General features: G+C 38.1%; 6 protein-coding genes across 6 annotated transcripts; 3 read left to right on the forward strand and 3 right to left on the reverse strand.

Moving 5' to 3' along the window:
- Positions 1-525: 525 nt before the first annotated feature.
- LOC137584053 (uncharacterized) lies at positions 526-2,092 on the forward strand. The gene is made up of 2 exons (XM_068299290.1): positions 526-1,832; positions 1,950-2,092. The coding sequence occupies exons 1-2, from the start codon at positions 603-605 to the stop codon at positions 2,064-2,066; spliced, it is 1,347 nt and encodes a 448-aa protein (XP_068155391.1). The 5' UTR covers positions 526-602; the 3' UTR covers positions 2,067-2,092.
- Positions 2,093-8,730: 6,638 nt separating this feature from the next.
- Positions 8,731-11,259, reverse strand: LOC137584035 (protein TAPT1 homolog). The gene is made up of 2 exons (XM_068299271.1): positions 10,371-11,259; positions 8,731-10,308 (listed from the first exon to the last, which is right to left on the reverse strand). Exons 1-2 carry the CDS (start codon positions 11,163-11,165, stop codon positions 9,091-9,093), a joined length of 2,013 nt encoding a protein of 670 aa, XP_068155372.1. The 5' UTR covers positions 11,166-11,259; the 3' UTR covers positions 8,731-9,090.
- A 61-nt stretch (positions 11,260-11,320) lies between these two features.
- On the forward strand, positions 11,321-12,048 carry Cbp20 (cap binding protein 20). Its single transcript, XM_068299335.1, has 3 exons — positions 11,321-11,455; positions 11,514-11,731; positions 11,788-12,048. The coding sequence occupies exons 1-3, from the start codon at positions 11,408-11,410 to the stop codon at positions 11,984-11,986; spliced, it is 465 nt and encodes a 154-aa protein (XP_068155436.1). The 5' UTR covers positions 11,321-11,407; the 3' UTR covers positions 11,987-12,048.
- On the reverse strand, positions 12,036-12,995 carry Prx5 (Peroxiredoxin 5). Its single transcript, XM_068299332.1, has 3 exons — positions 12,813-12,995; positions 12,540-12,674; positions 12,036-12,480 (listed from the first exon to the last, which is right to left on the reverse strand). Exons 1-3 carry the CDS (start codon positions 12,903-12,905, stop codon positions 12,151-12,153), a joined length of 558 nt encoding a protein of 185 aa, XP_068155433.1. The 5' UTR covers positions 12,906-12,995; the 3' UTR covers positions 12,036-12,150.
- Positions 12,996-13,229: 234 nt separating this feature from the next.
- On the reverse strand, positions 13,230-13,852 carry LOC137584092 (ubiquitin-like protein 4A). The gene is made up of 2 exons (XM_068299339.1): positions 13,720-13,852; positions 13,230-13,656 (listed from the first exon to the last, which is right to left on the reverse strand). The coding sequence occupies exons 1-2, from the start codon at positions 13,765-13,767 to the stop codon at positions 13,321-13,323; spliced, it is 384 nt and encodes a 127-aa protein (XP_068155440.1). The 5' UTR covers positions 13,768-13,852; the 3' UTR covers positions 13,230-13,320.
- Positions 13,853-18,860: 5,008 nt separating this feature from the next.
- On the forward strand, positions 18,861-24,138 carry wrd (well-rounded). Its single transcript, XM_068299347.1, is given in 9 exon segments — positions 18,861-19,891; positions 20,201-20,539; positions 20,541-20,625; positions 21,019-21,215; positions 21,300-21,634; positions 21,706-21,936; positions 21,997-22,389; positions 22,463-22,748; positions 23,720-24,138. Coding segments are annotated over 9 exon segments (2,907 nt in total). The 5' UTR covers positions 18,861-18,997; the 3' UTR covers positions 23,867-24,138.
- The last annotated feature ends 847 nt before the right edge of the window (positions 24,139-24,985 follow it).

Here is a 24,985-nt window from a genome sequence, read left to right on the forward strand (position 1 = left end):
ACTTAATTGATGCCATAGTGTGTAATGTTTTGGAAACAAAAGCATAGATATGAGCAGACAAATGCCATAAATAAGACCCAAAAGAAACATGGCCGAGTGGCGGCGGCTCATTAGCAGGCGGCGGAGAAAATTCATGCACTAGGCGACACAAACCAGGGAGTCCCCGCCGATAGGGGAGATCACATAGAATAGTACACAGATGCCGGTTAAAATAAAAAAATAACCTATGGCTCGTTAAAATACGACCCCCTGCAGCAGGGTGGTGGTGCAACGGGCTTATAATCATCTCAAAAATCTATTCCAATTTTATGTAATAAAGTCACAGAGTCGCCTTGCCGGAATGAACTTATTTTATTGAAATTGAAACTAATTTGTAAGGATCACGGCTAACTAAACTTCTTGACGAACTGCAATTTGCTAAGACTTTAATGGGATTTTGATATATAATTTGTATATTTAAGCTTAGAGATTTCATATACATATACATATATATAATTTATATAGTATTCTCTGTTCAGTTAATCATATTATAACAAAAATTTTTCTTTCTTTCGTTTTTACCCTTTTTGTTTGTTATCTTTTGTTTCCAAACATCCATCACAATGTCTCAAGCAAAAAAGAATGATAAACAGCTGAAGGCGAGCATTTCAAAGAGGAACTCACATTCAGCAGCAAAAATGAGAAGAAAAGCTGAAGATCTCAGTCGTATACGTAATGTCCTCAGTAAACTGAGTATTAGGGATCAGTTGCGTTTAGAGCAAAACTATCGCGATATACCAAAAACGTGCACTTCAGTTTGGCGTACTCATGAAAAGCATTTGGATCTACGAAACATCGAAAGTAAATTAAGTGGAAATAGTTTAAGAACATTCCTAAAAGCCATGTGGCGGGATTTTCATCACGTGTACTTTCACAGTGATCGTTTGCAGGAGGAATTGAATATTTTGGAAAGTGCCGGTATAGATTCTCTTCCTGGAGTGCAATATGCCGAAATCAGCTGCAACGGAGAACAGACAAAAAAATACTATCCACCCCAGTGGCCATTGCATGCGTTGCCAAAATTATTAAGAGGCCTGCGTCGCCTTAAAATCCATTCTCCCGTTCACGTCTGTTTCATTGAACAATTCCCGAAGCTGGAATACCTGACGCTATACGATGAGGTGAATACGATAGCCATGCGGGCCATTCTGGATGGTGGGTCTAGACGGCTTAAACATTTGCATTTTCTGGGCAAACATACGAGCCATCAACTACAAGGCGTCTCAAAGTGTGGCAGCGGATTGAAGGATTTGGTCATCACTGTCGAAACATTCTTGTCCAGTTGGGAGGAGATACTTCTATTACCTGAGCTTTTGGTTCTAGAACTCAGACCCAATGAGAATATAGCACGAACAATTGAGGCCTTATCGCATGTGGTACGAACAAGCGGCCAACAAATCAAAAGTTTACAGATTAATTGTCAATTACTGGATTCTCCGCTATCGAATTGTCTTGGCCAGCTCAATCTTAGTAAACATTGTCATCATTTCGGTGGTCTTGTATTGACGCAATGTAGATTCGACGGCATGGATATTAGAGCCTTGCAATTGCCTCCCGTACACGGGTATGCTGTGTTCTGTCAATGTTCCGATCTTAAGAATTATCAATTGATAGACTTTATCAAGTCTTCGTGTGCCAAACTAAGGGAGGTTATACTTATTAAATGTCCTCTTCTTACCCAAGGATTAATCGACGAAATCTACAAAATCCGTAGCAGTGAACATGCCACCACTAGTCCTTTAATTATAAAACTTGACAATTGTCCAAATCTCTGGACATACTACGAGGCAAATGTATGTAATAATCCATGCTACAGATTCTTTACTTTTACTTTTGAAGATTATATAACTATGCATCATTTTATTGTCCACCAAATATGTCAAATATTTTTATTTTTTTTTTTTTTTCAGTTTATCGATTTTTGGCATCGCAAGCAAAATGTCTTGAGAGTGGAAAAAATGCAGCGTTCGTTTTGCCCCAACGAGAATGTACAATTTCTGTTCCGGCAAAGAAAGAAAATGCAGTGAGCCGACCCGCGAACCCTACGAGCAAAATAATTTTTTCAATTGACTTTTTTTTACTCATCTCGATAACAGTTAGGACAATTCGAAAATGTTTCTTTGATATATCAGTGAAAATTATTAATATACACTCCTCTACTAAATTAAACCAAAACTACAAACCAGTTCAGTTTTCTTGCTAATTGGACGCCTGCCATGTGGCGATTTGTCAAACGCATTGGAAAGAGACTCCACGCATACGCATGCTCAACACAATTTTCAACAACAAAATTTGTCAAATGGTTTACTTTGACAATGTCCAACGGCGTGCGGCTCTGTGGTTTTTGTTTCTTTAACGTTTTGTCAGTAGTTCAGTAGTCCGAGGTTCGGTGGTTAGGTGACTCGGCCACCATCGTCATGGAATGCAAACAAATTTGTGAACATGACGTCAAAATTGCTAGAGAACCGGCCCACCCATTGTTATAATTATTGGGCGCCCATATGCAAGTGACAATTTAACTTCGCTTGGCATTTTTGGAGCAGCCAACAAGCGAACAAAAAAAAACCAGCTGCCATCTAGAGAGAACACATTTGTTAAAAGTTGCTCCCAATGATCAAAGACCAAACAGACAATGTATGTGATTGGTACATGGACTCGAATTATCGATTACCTCTATAATGCTGTTCATCAAATATGCAAAATATGAAGGTAGCGACCTTAGATGGACTGCTCAGGTATCCAAGATTTGTTCGCCAATATATGTATTTCTCTAATTCGTTTTCACACTTTTCATTGGATTGGACAGCTATGAAAATTGTTAGCTGGCGGCGGATAGCTGGTAACAGCAACTAATTTTGTCCCTCCATGCCCGTTCTGTTGCCAACAACCTCCCAGTCGAACTAATATTTATATTTTGCCCTGCATTTCTCTTTGCCGGCGTCGAAGACGACGATTTAAGCGATTTGATAAGCCAAAGTCGAAACGAAACAAGTCCAATAGGGTGAAGAGAAAGACCGGAGGGATATCATTTGATGGTGGCGAGAGGTACAAATAAATAATTTGCAGTAGCCAAACAACCAACCTAACGATCACCCAACCGATCGACCGACCGACCAGCCACTAGACGACAACCCACTGCTCGAGCCAGACAAATATTTTATTGCAAATTTGCTGATATTGGACGACAGACGACAGGCGACCAGCCAATGGCCACTAGCTCCAGTTGTTGCCCGGCTGTTTTGCATATTAAATTTATTTTATTGAATATACCCAGAGATCTAGGCAGATATACGAGGATATATTGAGAAGTTTTGTGATTTAGGAGGTCACTCAATACTGAGCTGACTTTCGTAGAGCCTTGGCGGTAATCTCAAGCTAATAAGGTAGAAAATAGTTCTCAAGTATATCTTGATGGACGATCGTTTTGGGACAAAAATTAGTAAAACCACCCTCGCATTGACTTCAAGCATATATTGTATGCATTTTGGCATTTCTTCCTTTCATTTCCCCGCTATACATTCATCCATGATTGCCATCATGCCAGCCAGCACCCGGAATCAACCGCAGCCCCAGCCCCAGCGGGCGATGAATTATTAATTGTCTTTGATTTGCATTGAGATTTCGATTTGAGGTCTCTCTTTCTCTCTTTTTTCTCAGTATGTCCCTCTTTGGAATTGAGGATCATTAGAAAATATCCAAAGCCATAGTGTAAACATAATAATCAACGGACATTATATGCCGATAGAAGAGATTTCTGTTTAAATGGCCGCCGGACATGAGCAACGGCCCCCAATTGACACCTGAGCGGTATTATTATTGTTGCTCCGCCTGAAACTGTTGCGTCGGCTGCTGCAGCAGCTGTAATTGTTATTTATGCACTTGCATTTAGTGGAATGTAATGGCCATGCCCCCTAGTGTGGGCGTAACGGTAGCAATTTGGTTAAAGCAATGCGATTACACAAGAGTTTTTCACCTTCGTTTAAACCAAAGACTGCGACGTGATCACAAATAGCGTGTCACGAGGCAACCCTAATAAACAGCAACACCAACGCCCTAGTCCTCAGCGAAAGGAAGAAGCATAGCTAGGCACACACGCGGGCCAATCCATGGCCGGATCCAAGCGGCCCTACACATCAATCTTTTAAACACATTTAAAAATTATTATTCACCCTTGTGAAAGCAAGTAGCTATAAATTGTTAAATATATAATTCCTGGCACACAGCTGGAATTAGTCCAACCCTGGCCTGATGATGACGATGAGGAGAACTGCAAATTGCGGATTGAAGATGATGATGAAGAGGTTGACTACTGTGCGCAGTGGCTGCTACTGCGCTTGCTCTGCTGCATTTCTGATCCCTGGAATTTCAACTTGGAGGCCTTTTGTTCCGCTCCTCATCGCGCTCCAAGCAGCACTTAAACTCGCTTAACTCGCGCTCTGTTCGCTTGTCAAAATTGCAGCAACCGGCAACAGGCGGTCTAAAAGGCCGCCACCACCGCAAAGATGACGCAGCGCTCCGGTCTCCAGGCTTGTGGCCAAATGAATTAACCCTTTTACTTTGCACACACGCATGCAAAATACGGTGGCTACAACAATTGTGTGCGGTTTTTGGCCCAAGCAACTCAAAGTTACCCAAGTTTACACCAATGCAAAAAAAAAATTGATTATACTCATTTGATATGTACGTCCGTATGTGAATCCATAATAATTTAAAGTTTTCTATATTTAATAATGTCCTTGTTATTTACAAAGGAAAATTCTGTTTTAGTTTATGTAAAGTTGAAAATATATATTGAAAATATAATTAATGATCATAGGCCGCGTACTAACATTTTCTTTTTATACTAAACAAATTTTTAGTTGTTTTTGTTGGTGGGTTTTTTGGGCATTTAGATGCTGCTTACCACTCTTGAGTCTTAAGAGTCGTCGGCTGAAGCTTCAGTTGAAGTAGTACACAAAACAACCGTCCATCCATCCATTCCGTACGTACGATTGTCCCTCTCGTCCGTGTGTATGAGGAGAGAATTGCGCGTAAATTCGTTGCGGTTGCGGTCTGGCGCGTCGTCATCAACATAATCGCCGTCAACAGGGCCTTCAACAGCATCAAACTGCCAAGCAAACGTTGCTACTGTTTCTTCACCAGCAGCAGTAACACCACCAACAATAAAGGCAAATGTGAAGAGGTTTCTGGTAGTTGCTTTGTAGTTTTATTTTGCTTCATTTTGTTTTTATTATGATGAGCCCAAGCACTTTTGAACAAAAGCGTGTCTTGTCAGAGATTCTGGGCGAGATCTGTCTGTTATATTGTACGTACATACATGTGTATACATACATACACACAAACGTTTACATACATATGCGAGTGTAAGTGTGCTAACCAAATGCAGCCAGATAGAGTACCACAGAACTATAGACTAAACTAAATTGTAACATTCTAATTATACAAAACGGATATTTCAAATCAAAGTAATCAATAGTATATAGGAAGATCAAAGAAAGTAACCTAAAATTTATGTGTAAGCACATATGTTTCTCATCTAAGAATCTTATGAAAAAATGGTCTTTGTCAATTATATATGAAGGATAATATTTGTGTATCTCTTGTAGATACCAAAGGTTTGGTTCTTTTTCATATTCTTTATTTGTGTTGCTTAGATACTATTTATGTATGTGTGAATAAATTCCTTTGTGTATAAAATTATTTTTCATGTTATCTGTATTTGTAGCAATTTTAGAAGTAGACCAACAATAAGTTTTGCATACTTTTCGGCTAACAATTAAATTATGTACTTGCTCTTACAGTAACTATAACAGTGAGAACCTTGGCTAACATTTTCCGTTAGTATTTAAATAATGCTGACTTGCTGATAATAAAAAAAGCTAAAAAATTAAAACCTTATAATTAATTTATGTTTTATCTTTTTATGTAAGACATTTCATAGAATATTCGTAGAATCCCTTTATCTACTCAATAAATTTATGTTTTCTTGATGACGTCAGCGAGTGCCACCGCTAAAAGCAACAGTTACGGAAAAGAATCTCATTGACGACAATGTCAGTGACAGAAGCACATGATAAGCAAAGAGAAACGAAGGGAAGGGAATAGAGCCTCTGACTCCTTCTATAAAGCGCATGTGCCGGCTTTTGGTCTTTTGGTACGTAGAAAACAAAATGAAACAGAAAAAATCAATAAATTATGGGGTAAAACGGAAAGTCAAGAGCAAGGCAAAGCGTTGCCCTACGGAAAGCTTTCCGTGGTTGGGGTATTGGGGTAGGGCTGGGGCTGACCCTGAGTATTGGGTGCGGTGCGATGCGTTTTCATTCATAAAACTATGCGTTCACTTTCAGTTATTCGAGTTTTATTTCTCCCCACCCGTGGTAGTGTCGGTCTTTTTCGCTCTCTCCTAGCCTGTAATGTTTGACTTACTCAAGGCTATTTTTAGCTGCTTCCTGAACCTGAATCTCTGCGCACTTGTATGCAGTTATGTAGTTGTATGTTGAAAGCATTTATAGTTTTTAAAGAGGCTTGACGTATTCATGTAATAAAACAAAAGCGAATCTGAAATAAGGCAACAAAAACAGGATGGATCAGTTGTTGGTTTAACTGACCCATAAAGTAGGCAATACTTTTCGCACCGAGCTGAGTCGGAGGTGAACCTTTTCAAATTTTCTTTCGCCTAGAAAAGCTGGCTTAATGATGCTGCAGTTGGGCACGTACATACATATATGTATATATATATGTATATATTATTGCATTTTCAATGCAAGAAAACATAATCCTGTGTTTTCCGTCTGGTATAAATACATATATGTAATTTAGAAAAGTTGGATTGTCTTGTAAAGGAAAAAAAAGAGAAATAAAATATGTGAAACGCCAACGCAAAAAATACAAAAGACGAGAAGGGAAAATCGATACGGACGCCCAAGAAAACAAAAAAAAGAAAACAGCGGGAACCGAATGTCCTTGAATACGAAAGCAAAGGAGGTAGGAAGCCGGGTAGAATTTTGCCATTCATTAAAATGTTGGAGCGCTAAATTTCATGAATGAAGCTCTTCTAGGTTCAGGGGAAATTCTAGTTAAGGTGAGCACGCGCAATGACAATTTCTGGGGCATATGCCGAGGCATGGGTGAAGGAACGTAAGGAAGAGATGGGGTAATATTCGAATTAGCCAATTCTCCTGACCAAGGTACTGACGCAACCACATGATGCGATGCCTTCCAAGGTCAGCGTAAAATTTCATTCATAAAAATGAAACGCCCTTAGCAAGTACATACATAGATATGTACATACATACATACATATATGTATATGTGAGCGTACACGCGCGTGTCAGCTCTACAGGGTGCAGGGAGACGAGTAGCAGAAGCAGGCCTTTGGATGTGGGTAAGTTAGCGCTTTATTTGCGGCTTGTTGATTTTTCTACGCGTGTAAACACAAACAAAGCGGAAAAGCCATTTTCATTCATTAAATCTATATATCTTGTAGAGTCTATATATCTCTATTTATATACAGTTCCTTCTACGCCTAAATACATACATACATACATATGTACATATGTATGTAAATGGATGATAAGATACATAGTAACCATGAAAACAATGTTCTTCTTTCAACTCTTTAAAGTTTAAACTTTGGGACAGTTTCATTACATTTTCAACAGATGAATTATAAATACATACATAACACGACATACATATGTATGTAATTACAAAGTAGCTCTAAATAAATAAAAGCATAAAATATAAAAAAAAAGATATATAATAAATATATGTACATATATATAAACATAAATATATATTAAAAGACTAACCTTAATCGCTTTACTCAATACGAAAAATTGCGTAAGATAGCTTGGAAATTATTAAGCCCTTTTTTTCCAATAGTTTGCAATAAAATTTCACACTCACATACGAGAAATTTAAAGTATGTACATACATATGTACATACATACATATGTACTTTTGCATCTTTTTTCCTTTAACGGTAAAACGGTTTTTCAAAGCACACGCAAACACAGCACTCCACGAAAAGGAACACAAAATAAGAGGGTAATGAGAGATCAGAAACAGAGCCAGCGACGAACACAATCACACAAATTACAATATATGTATGTATGTACACTCAAAAAAAAAGGAATTCATTTTTTGGCGCTCAAAATTATGCTTTTTAACCACTTTCATATCGGAACAGTAACACTTTTTTCACTTTTTAATGGTAATTAATTGCATTACAAAGAGCACGTACATACATACAAGACATACATACATACACATTTTACTTCAATTTTACTAAATACAAAATGGCGGACAGCGAAAGCAAAAGTGCAACTAAATAAGAAGTTAAAAAAATTGAAAAATATACATACATATCGTATGCAACTATAGAATTATGTATGTACAAATGTATATATATATATGTATGTTTGTATGTAAATATTTATTACCGAAGGACAGCAAATTACATCAATTAGAAAACCAACTGCCTTTGGATGACCAGTGTTACCAGATCTCGATAGCTTAGAAAGCTTAAAAGAATTATCGGCTAATGATCCAGCTCGAATTGAGCTAAGAAATTTACGATCGAGGTTTTTTTTTTATTGAAAATCTAGTAATCTTAAATACTTATATCAATTCTAAAAATATTTTCTCTTAAATCGCCGAATTTGAAATAGAAGAACAAAACGTTAGTCGTTTTATCAACGTTTAAAAGCTGAAGAATCTTTAATAATCAACATTTGGTTTAAAATTATATAGTGAGGGCTAAATATATAAGACTTTATCTCTTTCTCTACTAAGGGAAAAGTGTCTTTGGCTAAACGAAAGTAAAACATAATAAAAATAAGTGAGCAAATGGAAAACAGGGATTTTAGAGTGTACTTATTGTTTAAGAATAGACGGGGGGAAATAAGTGCTAGGGGGAGAGGAAGGGGGCATCCATGCCATATATAGTTTTTATAAATTACAATACGTTTAACTTAGATGTATATTGTGCCAGTATCAAGTATCAAGGCCACCATGGACAAATCGTATATAAAATTATAACAATAATTATTAGCTTCTGTCTGAAGGACCACTACCGGTCAGACCAATCGATGATCCCTTTTCCGATAGAGTTTGTATGCCTGGTTCAGATTCGGAACGTTTATGCGTACGTTTCGGTAGTCGTTTGGCTGCTTGTTTCGCCTTAGCTATCAAATCTCCAGTACCATTATTATCAGATCCTGCAGCATCGCCTTCTGTGATCTGAAACAAGTCCGGTTCGCTGCGCGCCAGATCCACATCCACTTTAGCTTGGTAGACCACCTCCTGTTGAATATTAGTAACCTGCTCATTCAGGCACACATCATCAAGATCCACATCACTGTTGGAGAATAGAGCAGTTGCACCCAGCTCTAATGAATTGGTTACATCCAGTTCCTGTTGGCTTATTGCTTTTTTGGGTGTGGAAGTGGATTGCGGTGAGGAATTTACTACAGATGGCGATATTACGGGCATGTGTATGCTCTTCGCTCCCAAATTCATGTTATTATTATTGTTGTTGTATTGATTTTGTTGCATGGATGGAACAGGTTGTGAAAACTGAGAAACCGGGACGGTTAAAACTCCTCCAATGACTGGTACATTTGTCATGCTGCTAGGTGTGGAGCTATTCCTCTCCGTCTGATGTTCTTTCATCAGTTTGCAAGCCTTACCTAGGGCACAGATGGTCAGGCATATTCTCAATCCCAGAGTGAATAGATAGGCCAAAAAGAAAAGTAACCAGGCGGCAGCATTTTGAAATGAAACCGCTGTATATATGGCTTTGATCAAAACCACAGCCAACGGAAACGGTATGAATCCCATTCGCCGAGCCACCAGGTCGGAATGATCCGAAAATGCATGTTTCTGCCTCGTTTGGGTCATATCATATGCCAAACTTGTAGTATATTCCCTATATATGCTCTCGGGAAGCTCATTGAAGCGAGTAATGAACGCGTGCTTCACCCAATCAATCAGAATTTCGGTGAAAAGGACTGCAAAGCAATCGGGCAGCATCACACAGAATTGGGTAATGCTCCAGTCGAACTCCTTCATCGTTTGTATCATAACAATGAATAGGAGGACAGAGAGATGAAAGCGTTCCCTTACATCACTGCACGTCAACTGGAATAAATTGTTCTTATCGAACTTTTTAAATACTGATCCTTTCAACTCGACGAAATTATTTGATATCATTATGGTCAACAGCCCCTTGTTGTTCGAATTGACCGCCACATTAAGACAAGTAGCCTAAAAAGAAGCAAATTTTGAATATCCAGCCATGTCCACAATATAAATATACACAATCACACCTGGAACATAATAAGTCCACTGTGCAGAACCACGTAGATGAGGGTGAAAAGGATGTGCGTTAGAACTCCAAAATGCTCACGTTTTGAGTGCTTTGGCTCTGTGGCCGTCCAGAATAGGGCATCAATTGTATCCTGTCCAAAGGCAGAAAGTAATCGATCACCAACCTCCAACATGTTGTAAAATATGTATAATTTGATGATCGACTGCGATTTTATGATATGGTACACCCGATTTGTATCGACCAGCAGCATAATCAAGGTTACCGTGATCCAAATAGCACCTTTCAGCAAGTCGCAAATTTCGGCCGGAGAGAGCAGACGCTGCCCGCCACCGCCAGGGCGCAGGCGAAAAATTCGAGCTGTTGCTCGTGTCAGTAGAGACCACACTGCTAAAAGGAAGCGTACCGGCAAAAAGGTGTGAATATACAAAAAGGAATCACAACATTGCATTAGTCCAAAAACCATAAAGCGTTCCAGATCCCGCGGAATCCGCATGAAACTATATATCTTCTGACGACGAGCCGAATACCGTTCTTCGTCATGTTCCAGCATATAGCCGCGTGTCAATTCTACTTTAAAGAAGTCATAAAAAGTATTTGTAGGAGTCTCCTGATGTGGAACCGTTGGTGCGGCAGCCTCTGCTGCAACGTCATCGTCCTGCATCTTTTGAAACTTCTTGTCCTCCGTTTGATTAAAATGGTTTAGTTCCGCGATGCGACTGGGTCCACTGACATCGCCTCGAAATCGCAGATGTCTCCTGCTGGCTCCGGAATTTTGATTTATTGAGCTAGGCATGGCATCAAATATTTAATAATTCCCAAAAAAAAGTTTAATTGTTAAAGGACGGCCAAAAAAAATGTAAATAAACAGTTGGTACACAACCAAAGTGGCAACTCTCACGTTATCGGCGTCATCGGTGCAAACTGTCGATAAATTGTAGATGGCGCCACTTCAAAACAGTGTCATCCCTATTTGTACCATATTTTAAGAAAAAAAGCAATAAAAAAGACAAGAAGTTTGGAAAAAAAACAGCAATAATGAGCGCCTCCGTTGACTTAAGCTCCTATCGTGACCAGCATTTTAAAGTAAGTAAAAAACTAAGTTCTTTCATTTAAGAATAAACGTTTATTTTGATTTTTCCAGGGTTCCCGCTCAGAACAGGAACGCTCATTAAAGGAATCGTGCACTTTATATGTGGGCAATTTGAGTTTCTACACAACAGAGGAGCAAATCCACGAGCTCTTTTCCCGATGCGGTGATGTACGATTAATAGTAATGGGCCTGGACAAGTACAAGAAAACACCCTGCGGATTTTGTTTTGTGGAATACTACACGAGATTGGAGGCCGAGTCGGCCATGCGGTACGTCTGGAGATGCATTAAAAGTAGAGCAACATCTCATGTTTTTATCCTTGCAGTTTTGTGAACGGTACCCGTTTAGATGATCGACTTATACGAGTGGACTGGGACGCCGGCTTCATAGAGGGCCGTCAGTATGGGCGGGGGAAAACAGGTGGCCAAGTGCGCGATGAATACCGCACAGATTACGATGCTGGTCGTGGCGGCTATGGCAAGCTGCTTTCTCAGAAAATTGCTCCCAATACTGACAACCGTTAATCAATATTTATAAGTTATAATTTCATTTAGATTGTAAAGTAAAGTGCTATTTCTATTTCCAATTTCACAGTTCAACTTTATTTAATGTGATATAATTTGTTTGCCCTAATCGCTCTATAAGCAGCATCACTAGATGCAAGATAGTGCGTTTATTCAATCAATTCCTATTTCTTGCCAATATTGTTGGCCAAAGAGCAACTGAGTCCAGTGCCGTCAGGTTCAACATTCAATTCGGTTACGGACCCATTTTCCACTATTAACGAGTAACGCTTTGAGCGAACTCCGCCCAATGGTGGTAGATCGATAGTTACATCCAGGGCCTTGGCAAAGGCACCAGCTGGATCAGCCAAAAGACGCACTTTTCCATTAGCCCCATGCTCCTTTCCCCAGGCAGACATCACAAAGGGATCATTAACCGACACACAGACAATTTCATCGACTCCTTGCTGGGATTTTAACTGATCCGATGTGGATATGTAACCGGGCAAATGAGTCTGGAAAATATTGAAGTTTGGCCTTAGAGTATTGTATATCATATCTTTGCATCATTTACCTTGGAGCAGCCAGGCGTGAACGCTCCTGGAACCCCGAAAATGATAACTTTTTTGCCATTCACCAAATCGCCGGTGTTGATTTTATTTGCTGGCGAATCCTCAAATAGATCCACCGAGGGCAGCTTGTCTCCCACCTAAGAGAAAATGAAAAACAAACTTTAACCTTGAATCCAAATGCAAATGCTCTTGGCCCATTCCACTTCCTGTATGTTGTTTTTGTTTGTTTTAAATCGTTATTTTATCCCTTATGTAATGTACTATCTTTATTGTACCTTCACCATTGCCGCTGTTGTCCTGGAGAGTAATCGCTTGGAATTAAAGTTAACCGAGTTAGCTACTGCACGGCAAAGCAATTTGTAAGACATTCCAAGAATATCCAAGAAAAATTAATTAATTGTGCAAAAAGTGAGAGCGAATACAGCAGGGTTGCCAGGCTTAACAGCGAACTGAATTTAACAGCTGAGATGAAAGAAAAGTGGGAAAAGTTTGGGAGATAGTGATGACAATGTATAGACAATTTAGTGAAATTCGTAAATACCAATTTTATTTTGTTATAGAGAAATAAACTTTGATTTCTGCTTTTATTTCTCTGGCGTTCTCTAACTTTGCTTTGACATATGGGATATAAGAATTGTATTTTACTTTAGTTTATCCTGGCCCGCCCTCAAGGCAATAGCAAAAACTAAGCCTTTGTTTTGTTTAGTGTACCTATGTATTTATTTTATATAGCCGCTAGTATTACAATTTCCCTCACATTCAAATCTACATATAGAAGGTCCATCAAACACTCGTTATGTTATCTGCCAGCCTCTCCAAATCGTCCAGGCTTAATTCCTTGGTTCTCTTTTCAAAATCGGCGATAAATTGGTTTGTCAGCACCTCCGACTGCTGTTCCGTGTAGAATTTACGAAACGCCCGATGAATGGAGTCTCGTAACGCCGGCTTCATTACGACGAGATTTAATTTGGTACCATCCTTAATATTGGGATAGGATGCAACTGTTGCCTCATTATTGAGGGGTCGTCCAAGAAGTAGAAGTTTCTGATTTGCTGCCTGTATCTTCAGCGCAGATTCGATTTGTTTTTTTACATCCAGAATGGTGGATGAAGGCAAGACCTATAAATAAAGAAAAGTTTAAGGTGTTATGCCAGAATTTGCAAAAAAGCCAGTTATACTCACATCTAGCGTGCAATCTTGGCCCTTAAGGACTTTGATTGTAATCTGCATTTTGTATTTACTTAACGAAACTAAAATAAATATTAGTGAAGGAAGTGACGGAGCTGCCAATGGTCACAGCTATATGACACTGCACTAACAAAAGATGTGTCTTGCAATCTGATTAAATATCGATAACATCGTGGTACTTCCAATAATTTTGGACTTAACTGATAAATGTCTTCATTCATTGCTGAGCAAAGAAAATAATATTATAAGCGAGCCGATAGCTGAACATATATATCTGTTTCCGTCTAAAAAAGCTGACAAATATCAAGATAGTTTTGGAGATGACGCACATATATCGAGCTGGGTATGTACAAATGCTAACTTGCTAACAGATGATTAAACATCGATAGTGTTGCTTAAATGGGGAAAAAATAAATTAAGAATTTTTTTTTACCATTTTAGTGTCCACTTTATGAAGTGCATTTTGTTAATTTGAATTTTAATAATCTCAATGTCTTCAATATCTAGGCTTGCGGCTAAAAGCATTAAAAACAAATAAAAATAAAAATTTCTTGAAAAGCTGCCAGATCTAGCAACTAAATTGCTAAACTGACAGCACTGCCATCGATGTTTCTCCAGCTCTAGGCCAACGTTGCGTGAACTGAAGTAAACGGGAAAAAATATTCTACAATTAGTTATTTATAATTAAAAACAAAAGAATAGAAATTAGCCATTTATGGTGGGTGACTTAGCAATAAGAAGTAAAACATTAGCAATACGTTTTGTAAGTTTTGCTGTGATCAGTGTGCGAAAAGAAGGCAAAATACAAATTCAAACGGGAGAAAAAAAAATTGCAGCGCAAATAAATTACACAGGCGGTGTATGTGTGTGTGTGTGCGAGTGAGCTGCTGCGTTGTGCGTGCGTGTGTGTTTGTGTATTAGAATTTCGCACTTTACGTAAAGATCATCTTTTTATCAGCAAAAAAGTTTGATGTTCTCAAACCTAAATCGCAAAGGCAAATTAAACAAAATCTTTCAGCTGCTGGCGGTAAATAGAATAGAGGTCCCCTTCGTTAATGCTACCTCCTGCACTACAAGTCCAACCCGCCCCGCCCCTTGACATTCGCAATCGAAAAATATTTACATACCAATTTCCCTGTACCTTTGCCTGTGTGTGTTTGTATGCGTATACAATTTTGCACATCTATTAATGGTATGTGTTTAGTTTTGTTGAATGCCAGCAAGACCTATTAATTATTCATAGTACACAATTAAATAAAATATAATATTACTCATTTCTCTCTTTCTTATATGCTAAAGGAATGCGCCCTCTCTCTCGCTCTCTCTCCCTTCCAATCAGAATCTTCATAATAAACCTGACAACTCTGTTTTTGAGGCACTAACAACAACCTTAATTTCGATTTGACGGCCATTGTAACTTGTTGCTCTTTCTCTCGTTCGAACTCTCTATCTCTGCGCTAATGTGAATCGGCGTGTGTGTGAGATTTTATTCTTTTTTTTTTTATAAAAAATATATTTGCAAAGAAAATTGTCAACAGAAAATACACCTAATAATATCTCCAGAGCTGTAACTCTGGCAAGTCGATTGCAAGATTGAAACAAGTTCGACTTAGAACCGGATTTTAGTTCCATGGCATTAATTTGCGGTCACAACAGCGCAGCGGCAATAGCAGAGCAGTTCTTGTGACAACTTTTTGAGGTGAAACAGTTTTTCCTGGCTTCTGCCCCCTTTTACCGGCGTTTGCACAGAGCACAGTGGACAAAAAAAAATGTCCAGCTGATTTAATGTTCCTGTTTTTGTGAAGTGTGTGGTTTTCGTTTTTATTTATCCCACCGTGCAGTGAGCGCCAGTTAATTGGAAGCAAATGACTAAAGTTTCCTCATGTTTATCAGAGGTGGTCTATTGTATCTATGTATGTATGTTTAATGTTTCAACGCGTGTGTGTGTGTGTGTGTGTGTAAGTCTGCGCATGATGTTAAAGTTTGCATTTTTTTCGTTAATTTTCTTTTTTAATTTCTAAAAGTTTGTGGGCGAAATTCGATCAAAGGTTGTCCAGTGGGTTGTTTGTGGCTGTTTTAATCAATTTTTTACACTTTACTCAATATTAAAGCAGTTAAATATAATTAAAACAAAAAAGTTAATAAGGAAAAAAAAAATAAAAGCTCAAGCTTAAAGCTGAAAGCGTATTATGGATAACGAAGCGCTAGAATCAACGACAGCAGCAGCAGAAGAGGTCAATACGTCGGCGTCATCTACACCCACAGCAGCAGCAACGACACCAGCAACAACAACAACAACAACAGCAGCAGCAACAACAGCGTCGGCCATTAAAATTGAATCGGCCACAGTTAACAATAACAACAATAGCAACAGCGGCGGCAGCAGCAGCAGCATAGTCACAGCAGCAGTAACTAACGGTATCAAAGAAAATAACAGTAACTTTAGTACAACAACAGCAACAACCAGCATACCAATCGTTGTGACCAGCGGCTCTGTTCCCATCACCACCAACAGCGAGGTGAGTATTCAGTGTGTGCGTGCGAATACGTTTTTCCAGATCACATCCACTCCAATGGTTTACCTGGCTTCTTGGCCCCCAGTCCGTTTGTTCCCCTCATGGCATGCCTTAATGTGTTTCAGAAACAAATTATATTAATATATATATGTATAGAGTATATGTGCATAAAACCCCTCCAAACACCACCCACCACTATCAACATTTGAAGCTTTATTATAACCTTAACACAAAATTTTATCTAATCTTATCATTGGCAAAATCGCGTGTAAATTACTCCTCATTGTACAATCCAAATGACCAATTTCAATTAGATTTTGTAAGTTCTGAAGTGAATACATATACATACATACATACATTTAGAAATCCTATAACTCAAATCTTTAATTGGAAAAAAAAAACTTAAAGCGCTCTAATCCAATCTGAAACATAGATATAACATTAATGATCAGAGCTTTCATAATAGTTTAGTACTGTTTGGCATTGTTTTTTGGAAAGCCTTTCAAGCTTTAGTTTTGAGATATATGTACATATGTATGTATTTTTAGTTGTTTTCATTACGAAAAAAAAAATTCTCAAATTTGATGATACTTTTCGGTAAAAAGATCCAAGAAATGTTTTGAATTCAGAAGTATCATCATGACAAATTCCGAAACCTACACAAGCAATGTTTTCCTATTTCTGTGAATGGCTTATGTTTCCAAAAACAAAGTCAGCGGTATATTTTGCCCCCTGTGCACTGCGTAGCATTCTAACTTCCTCCCCCCCTTCTCACTCCATTGTGTAGTGTGCACACAATATTGTTCGTGCTGGCATTACTAAAATAAAGACTAACCCCCCCAACAGGCAGCTCGTCTTAAGCGTCAAGGATTTGCTCTGAGCAAGGTAAAATAATGACAACAAAAATGAAAACCTTTAAAAGGCAACCCACGAGTTGATTTGGTTTTGCAAGTGTGTGTGTGTGTGTTTTTTTTTTTTTTTTTTGTGTATTTCTTTCACTTGGTTCATGTAATTCTTTTTGGGTTACTCAAAGAAAACTGGCTTCCTCAAAATTATCTTAAGCCGCCATATTATCTACTGAAACTCTAACAATTTCTTTTAACGGCTTTTTAGGCTAGCAAAGATAACAACAAGGACGTCCCAACGACACCACGGGATGCTCCACCGCCCACACCGATCACGAAGGGCTTAAATTTAACCACCACTCCACTAGTGCGCAAGGAGAAGCGTCAATCCAGCGGTCGGTACAATGTCTCTAAGAATTGTGAATTGACGGCACTGAGTCCGCTAAATGAGAGTGAGTAGCTAAATTGATTAAATGTTATTGATTAGGAAATTTTTCTACATATTTCGTGAGGTTGTTTCTAAAATTGTTTACATTGCAATAATTGTAAATAATTGTCAAAGCAGATATCTGGACTCAACTAATAAGATTAAAAGAATTGTGGCCCAATTCTAGAAGATCAACCAAGTATCTTTAATAAGTAAATTAAGAATCTTAATCCCTTTTCAATTCTGAATTTTATTCATGCGTTGAAAAAACTAACATTAAAGAATTCCATAATATTGCATTTATTTATTGTTATCGCTCAGCCGTTAATTGTGTTTATACAATTTGTTTATTATTATGTTTATTTTCTATTCATATCACATAAAGGTCAAGGGGAGATTGAGAAAGAGTAAGAGAGAGAGACACCAGCTATAATCATCTGATTCGTTGAGGGTGGACACCCTCCAAATAATGCATTTTGACACTTGCGCGAAGCTCCATCTCTCTCTCTCTCTCTCTCTCTCTCTGTCTCTTGCTCTCTTTTTTCCAACACACACACCCACTCTCCCTGCTGGGTGCTCTCGTTAATTTGTTTTTAGCAATTTTTACTAATTTCTAAAGGCAATTTGCCTAGCTATTCTAAACTTTTTAATTATCATGATTTAATTAACAAGTCGTCATATTTATTGCACATCTTTTCTCTTTTTTTGCTTGAATTTCTCTTGCATCTATTCTTCCTTAATATCTCTCTTTTGAAAAGTTGATTCTCTTTATTCTCCTGTATTGATTTTTCCAAGTCCTGCACTCTCTCATACTCGGCGTGAAAATCAGCACAGTACTAAACCGATAGGCGGCGAAAGTTTATAGTTTTTCTTTCCTTCTACCAATAAGCCAAAAATGCATAGCGTTATCCTTTTTTTTTTTTTTAGAAATTTGTTTAAGTTATTATTTTGAGTAGTTAGAAATATTTGATTTGTTGGGTTTTTAAGTAAGACTAAACTGCTCAAAAGTCGTCGTCTTCGTTTCTGTTGTTAACTCCATTTTGTGCCAATTTTAAAACCGGTCAAACCCAAGTTAAATTAGTTTACTTGCGGCTTAAATTCCTATTGTAAGTGATTAAAACTGAATAGGAGAAGGAGTCATAGAATATTAAATCTGTTTTTTTACTTCATTTTTTATTCTCCTCATCTTAATATTGTCTGGGTTCACGTACAAATGTGTGTGTGTGTGTGTGTGTGTGTGTGTGTGTGTGTGTGTGTGTGTATGTGTGGGAGTGTATCATTAATATCATTATATCTCTACCATTACAGATGCCATTATCATTGCTTATTAATCATTGTGAATGTGAATAGAAAGAACTTTAGCTCTTATAATTAGATGCGTGAAAACTATGTATTCCTAAAGTAATTGTTAAGGTTGGGTTAAATGAGAATACGTTAAAACATAATACAGAATAAATGAATTTCACAAATGTTTCTCTAATGAAATGGTTTACGGTGGTGCCATGTTGCTGACGGGTGGCCAGCTAAACGGAGCTCAAAACCAGCAGCAACAGCAAGAGGATCAGCTACAACAACAAAATTCTCGTCAGGATCAACCATTAGAGCAGACATTAAATCGTCGTCCTACGGGTTATTATGCCTTGGGCATACGTATACCCAAATCTCCCTCATTTCATAGTGGCTTAGATCAATTGGCTGACGATCAGCAGCAACAACCACAAAAGCATTTTGAGCAACTTGGGGATACCACTCAAAATTCCGATCTGGAGTCGTCCTCGTCGTCAACAAAATTTAAGTTTTCCAGCGTTGAGGAATTGAAAGCTAAATTTGAGCATCGTAACATGCCTTTAACGCCTCCAGCCGAAACTATTGTAACCACCAGCACGACTAACGCAACTGCAACTACATCATCATCATCTCCCTCATCCTCATCAACCTCATCGAATTCATCGGCCACTGCCTCGGCCCTGTCATCATTGTCACAGGCTGCCTCATCCTCGCTAGCCTCGGCAGCAGCCAATTCATCGGCCTCATCATCAGCCGCCACATATGGAGGGGGAGCCAATTCGGCGGCAGCTGCATTGATAGCATCATCGTCGCCGTTTGGTTCGCAATCATCCACCTCCAGCTCCAGTTCCAATTCGAGTTCTCACTCTGGTTCCCTAAACTCCAACCCAAATGCAGGAGGATTAGCGGCATTAGGAGCCGGACCCGGACCAGAAAGCATGGCCAAGACATCTGGAACAACCACAACAGCTGCCACCTCATCTGGCGCAATAAGTGGTAGCATTGTGTCCACTTTGGCTCAGCATTTCTCATCTGTGACCTCCTCTGTGGCTATCGTTTCTGTTTCGGCGTCGGCTTCCACCACCAATAAGGTATCAGCACCACCACCGCCAACACCACCAGCACTCATACCCACCCACATATTGTACATTACTCTCATAACAAACATACACACACACACACACATAATATCACAATATACTGCAAACTATTACGCTTCTGAAACCGTTAACCGTAGTATTCACTTATTAACGTTTCCGTTGCGTATATGTATGTTTATTGGATAATCAAATCGATTTATAAGAAAATCTCAAATCCTAACTCTTTTTCATATTTCCATCAATTCGAAATTCATTCATCTCCTCCTACTACTACTACTACTCCTCCTCCCTCCACTGCAGTCTCCAGTGAGTGCAGCCGCTGCCATTAAGAATATATTGAGTGCCACCAAAAATGTCGGCAATCAATCAACCACAACACCTACGTCATCATCGACATCGACATCATCAATAACATTATCGGCAGAACCCGCTTTACGTGCAGAGGAGTCGCTGCTGCGTACCAATAACACTGTGGCTCAGAATCTAGTTGGTGGTATTAGTATCACCTTGGGCATAGGCCAGCGAGCAAATAGTGGTAGCTTACGACAAAATGGTGATATATCCACCACAAACCCCGCTTCAAGTACAACTGCATCCACATCAAATCTAGCATCACCCCAAACGCTGCAACAGCTGACGGGGGAGTCCAGGAAGGGCGCGTGATCGGAATCTTTTTCATTTGCCACCGACAGCTTCGGTTGCTTTGGCTTTGCCGCCATTGCGAGGTTGATGTTCCCTTGATTTTCTTCTCTTTCGTTCGATTCGTTTATAATTTTTAGTTATTTAGTTGACTATCATCAAACGAGCATTTAACAACATAATGCAAATATATTTTAGTCTTTCTGTGAAGACTTTTAAGATCTTTTGCTAAAATGAATGAAGACCTTAAGATTTATAAAAAAAAGAATAATATGTTATTTTCTGTTGCCTTTAGACATGATTTGCTAAGTTTGGAATAGTCAACTGGTCCACAGTTTATTTTCTCAAATTATTAATGATATTAAGTTGCATTTAAACTTTGGTTATTTGATTTTTTAAACATTTTAAACAAACATTTTTTGTACACAAAAAGTTATCTAAATGTTCCAAACCAATTGTCCTTTCTTTTATTCTTATAGAAACTGCTCCTAGTGAACGTGAAGAGCTTTTCATACAGAAAATACGGCAATGCTGTACACTTTTCGACTTTTCGGAACCGCTAAGCGATCTAAAATGGAAGGAGGTGAAGCGGGCGGCTCTTCACGAAATGGTCGAGTTCTTATCGAACCAAAATGGGGTTATTACGGAAATAATTTACCCAGAGGCCATCAATATGGTTAGATATAATACATGTCCATTAATCTGCGAATCTTTTATTTATTCTTTCTCTATTTGCTACAACAATTTTTTATGTTTTTAGTTTGCTGTCAATCTGTTTCGCACTCTGCCACCATCATCTAATCCCAATGGTGCTGAATTCGATCCTGAAGAGGACGAACCCACTTTAGAATCCTCCTGGCCACATTTACAATTGGTCTATGAATTATTTTTGCGTTTCCTAGAATCGCCAGATTTTCAACCAAATATTGCTAAACGTTTCATTGATCATCATTTTGTATTACAATTATTGGACTTATTCGATTCGGAAGATCCACGTGAACGTGATTTCCTAAAGACTGTTTTACATCGCATCTATGGAAAATTTTTGGGCTTGCGAGCATTTATTAGAAAGCAAATCAATAATGTTTTTTACAGGTAAATTCTGAAAAAAACATTTTCCATTTCAAAAAAGTAAAAAACAAAAACAATTACATTGGTATTTACAGATTCATTTATGAAACTGAGCATCATAATGGCATTGCTGAGTTATTGGAGATTTTAGGCAGCATTATAAATGGTTTTGCCCTGCCCCTTAAAGAGGAGCACAAACAATTTTTACTTAAGGTACTGCTGCCATTGCACAAAGCCAAAAGTTTATCGGTCTATCATCCACAATTGACTTACTGTGTGGTGCAGTTCCTGGAGAAAGACCCCAGCCTATCTGAGGCAGTGATCAAGTGAGTATAACATCTATATTGTATTAAACCTTTTTTGACATTAGGGATTCATTTTTACAGAAGTCTTTTGAAATTCTGGCCCAAGACCCATAGTCCCAAAGAGGTGATGTTCTTAAATGAACTGGAAGAGCTTCTTGATGTTATTGAGCCGGCTGAGTTTCAAAAAGTGATGGTCCCGCTGTTTCGTCAGATAGCCAAATGTGTGTCTTCGCCGCATTTCCAGGTGGCCGAGCGGGCTCTTTATTATTGGAACAATGAGTATATAATGTCCTTAATAGCGGACAATTCGCAAGTTATATTGCCCATTATGTATCCGGCGCTAAATCGTAACTCCAAAACGCATTGGAATAAAACCATTCATGGTCTAATCTATAATGCTCTTAAATTGTTTATGGAAATGAATCAACGGCTTTTCGACGAATGCAGCAAGAACCACCAAAAGGAGAAGCAAATGTAAATGAATTTGACTAGAACTTGGTTTTACAATATTTTATTAATTATTTTTGTTTCAATATTTTAATATAAGGGAACGAGAAAAGCTCTCGCAGCGCGAGGAATTATGGCAACAGGTGGAGAGCCTGGCCAAAACGAATCCGGAATGGACAAAATCTAGACGGTTCTATGATGATGATGATTTACAGCTCTCCGTTAGTCAAGCACAACAACAACCACCACCACACTATGATCAGTACAATGAGAATTGTGATCTAACCTATGATAAGATCGATCAGCCACAACATCAACCCAGCGCAGGCCGGCAGCCACCACCGCCACCACCCCAAAAGCAAACTGGGCTGCAGGAACCCAGAGAGGTGAGACAAGCGCTAGCTACATTAACAACACTTAATAACTACTAAACTGTTGCTACGAATTGATCGATCGATCGCCAGATCGATTTTTTGTGAGCAATACCAACAAAAAACCAACCAACACAACACAAACATCCCACTTTAACTCTAATTCTAATCCTAAATCTAAACCTAATCGAAAGAATGTCTGTTACAAGAATTAATAATAATCGCATAACTCATGTCATTTATAAAACACGAAGAAAAAACAAAAACAAAAAAAAACCAAATACATTTATTGTAATCTGTATATCTGTTATTTGTGTGTATTTACTTATTTATTGACTATCGGTTATCTAACCTAATCCTCCACTTATGTATACCCACAATTTACCCCACATCCACAACACTTTTTCGCCATGCAAAAAGCACTCAAGTTCCTTTCTGACTATTTACTTCTTTCTTGCTATGTATATATATTAGACTCCTATATATTTTGGTGTTTTTCATTATCAATTAATAATTAAGTCAGATTATTGGCTTCAAGTTGACATAATTTGAACATGGAGTAGTTCACTCATCAACATTAATTATTTCTAATCATCTACTACATACATATGATATATACATAAATGTTTTTGAGCTGTATACCACAAAACTATTTATATAGCGAGATTTTTCTACCAAACTATTGGCCATTAGACAGGATTCAGCTCGAAAATGAAATGATGTGCAATCTACCAGTGTTATTTGGGTTTTAACACGTGCTGGTTGCTTGTACCTTCACCAGTTAGTTTATGATGTACATATTATACGTAGTGCTGTGTCGTTTTGTGCGATTTGCTATCTAACAAACAAATGTAAACTCACTCGATCAACATTAAAAACATTGCACTCAGCTTTGTCCTCCATCTTCTGTACATATTGATATTGTGTTTGGGGACAATTTTACGGCCGTTTTCGATTTACACTTCCTACTCCAAATGTTACAATAGATACGCGGCGAACGGAATAAGGATAAGCCGCTAATGCGACGAAAATCAGATCTGCCCTCGGATAGCGGGACAGTGCGAGCACTCATTGAGCATAAACGAACCGATGAATACCTAACAACGCCCCCGTCAGATCCTGCGAACAACTAGGCAAGTCCATTTCGCACTCAAGAGCAACCGAAAACCCTAAAGTTGCCCCTATCTTCCGCCTCCTATCAGAAAGCAAGAGACGATTGCGAAAAGGGGTCAACATGTTTTGCATTTTTATGTAGGGGACACTTTATGGCAAGAGCTTGGCAATGGACTTCAAAAATAAAATATAAACACACCCACACACACATCAACAAACAATTTCTATAGATAATACAATTTATCAAATAAATAAATATGCTTTCTAAAACAAATAAATCCCCGAAATGTAATGATGCAAATGCTTTTCGATTTTTTTTTGGAGATATGTATGTATATCTAGAATGCATGGTTGTTTCTTACTGCATGGCTCCTGAATAATCTATAACTTACAATAATGTGATTTATAAATATTCTATCCTCTTACCATTTCAGTAAAAACGTAAACCAATTTGTACAGCTTCTCCTCAAATTGTCAAAAAACTTACGTGGGTGCGACTTCAGATCCACCTAAAACAGTAACTGCAAAAGCCACTGAAACTATATATACCTACTTACACTTTGTTAGAAAACAACAACACAAAAACAAGAAAAGAATGAACTAGAAAAACCATACACAGAAAAAACTTAAGTTTGTGGTTTGTATTAAATTTAAAATGTGTGTATTTTTGTATGTGTAACATAAATTTGATGGGGATATATACAGCGATAAATATAGTATGTATGTACCTACCCCGATTATCCGTCTATATATGTATGTATGTAAATATATATAAACAAGGAAGCGTAAGCATCGTTATGAACTTTAAAAAGTTCTTATTTGTAAACACAAGTTTAAATGTTTAAAAAAACCTAGATCTTATTGATTATTGGCCTAATGTTGGCAATACATGTAGATTGAGTTCGGTCCATTATTGCGATAGGATTCAGCTGAAGTCTAAATAATTGAGGGTTTCTTAACCAAAAACTTGGAAACGATACATTTAGTGTTTCAAACTTTTTAAAATAAAACAATAGCCGTGTTAAAATCATTACAAAACAGTAAGGAGATTTAATTAAAAACGATCTCTGGGAAAATAGAGTGAACTAGGCAATGTGTAATATTTATTTCATTCCTATTTCATCATATTTTTCAAATAA

The sequence above is a fragment of the Drosophila tropicalis genome, unplaced genomic scaffold, assembly GCF_018151085.1.
Source record: "Drosophila tropicalis isolate 14030-0801.00 unplaced genomic scaffold, ASM1815108v1 contig_878, whole genome shotgun sequence".
Classification (NCBI taxonomy): Eukaryota; Metazoa; Arthropoda; class Insecta; order Diptera; family Drosophilidae; genus Drosophila; species Drosophila tropicalis.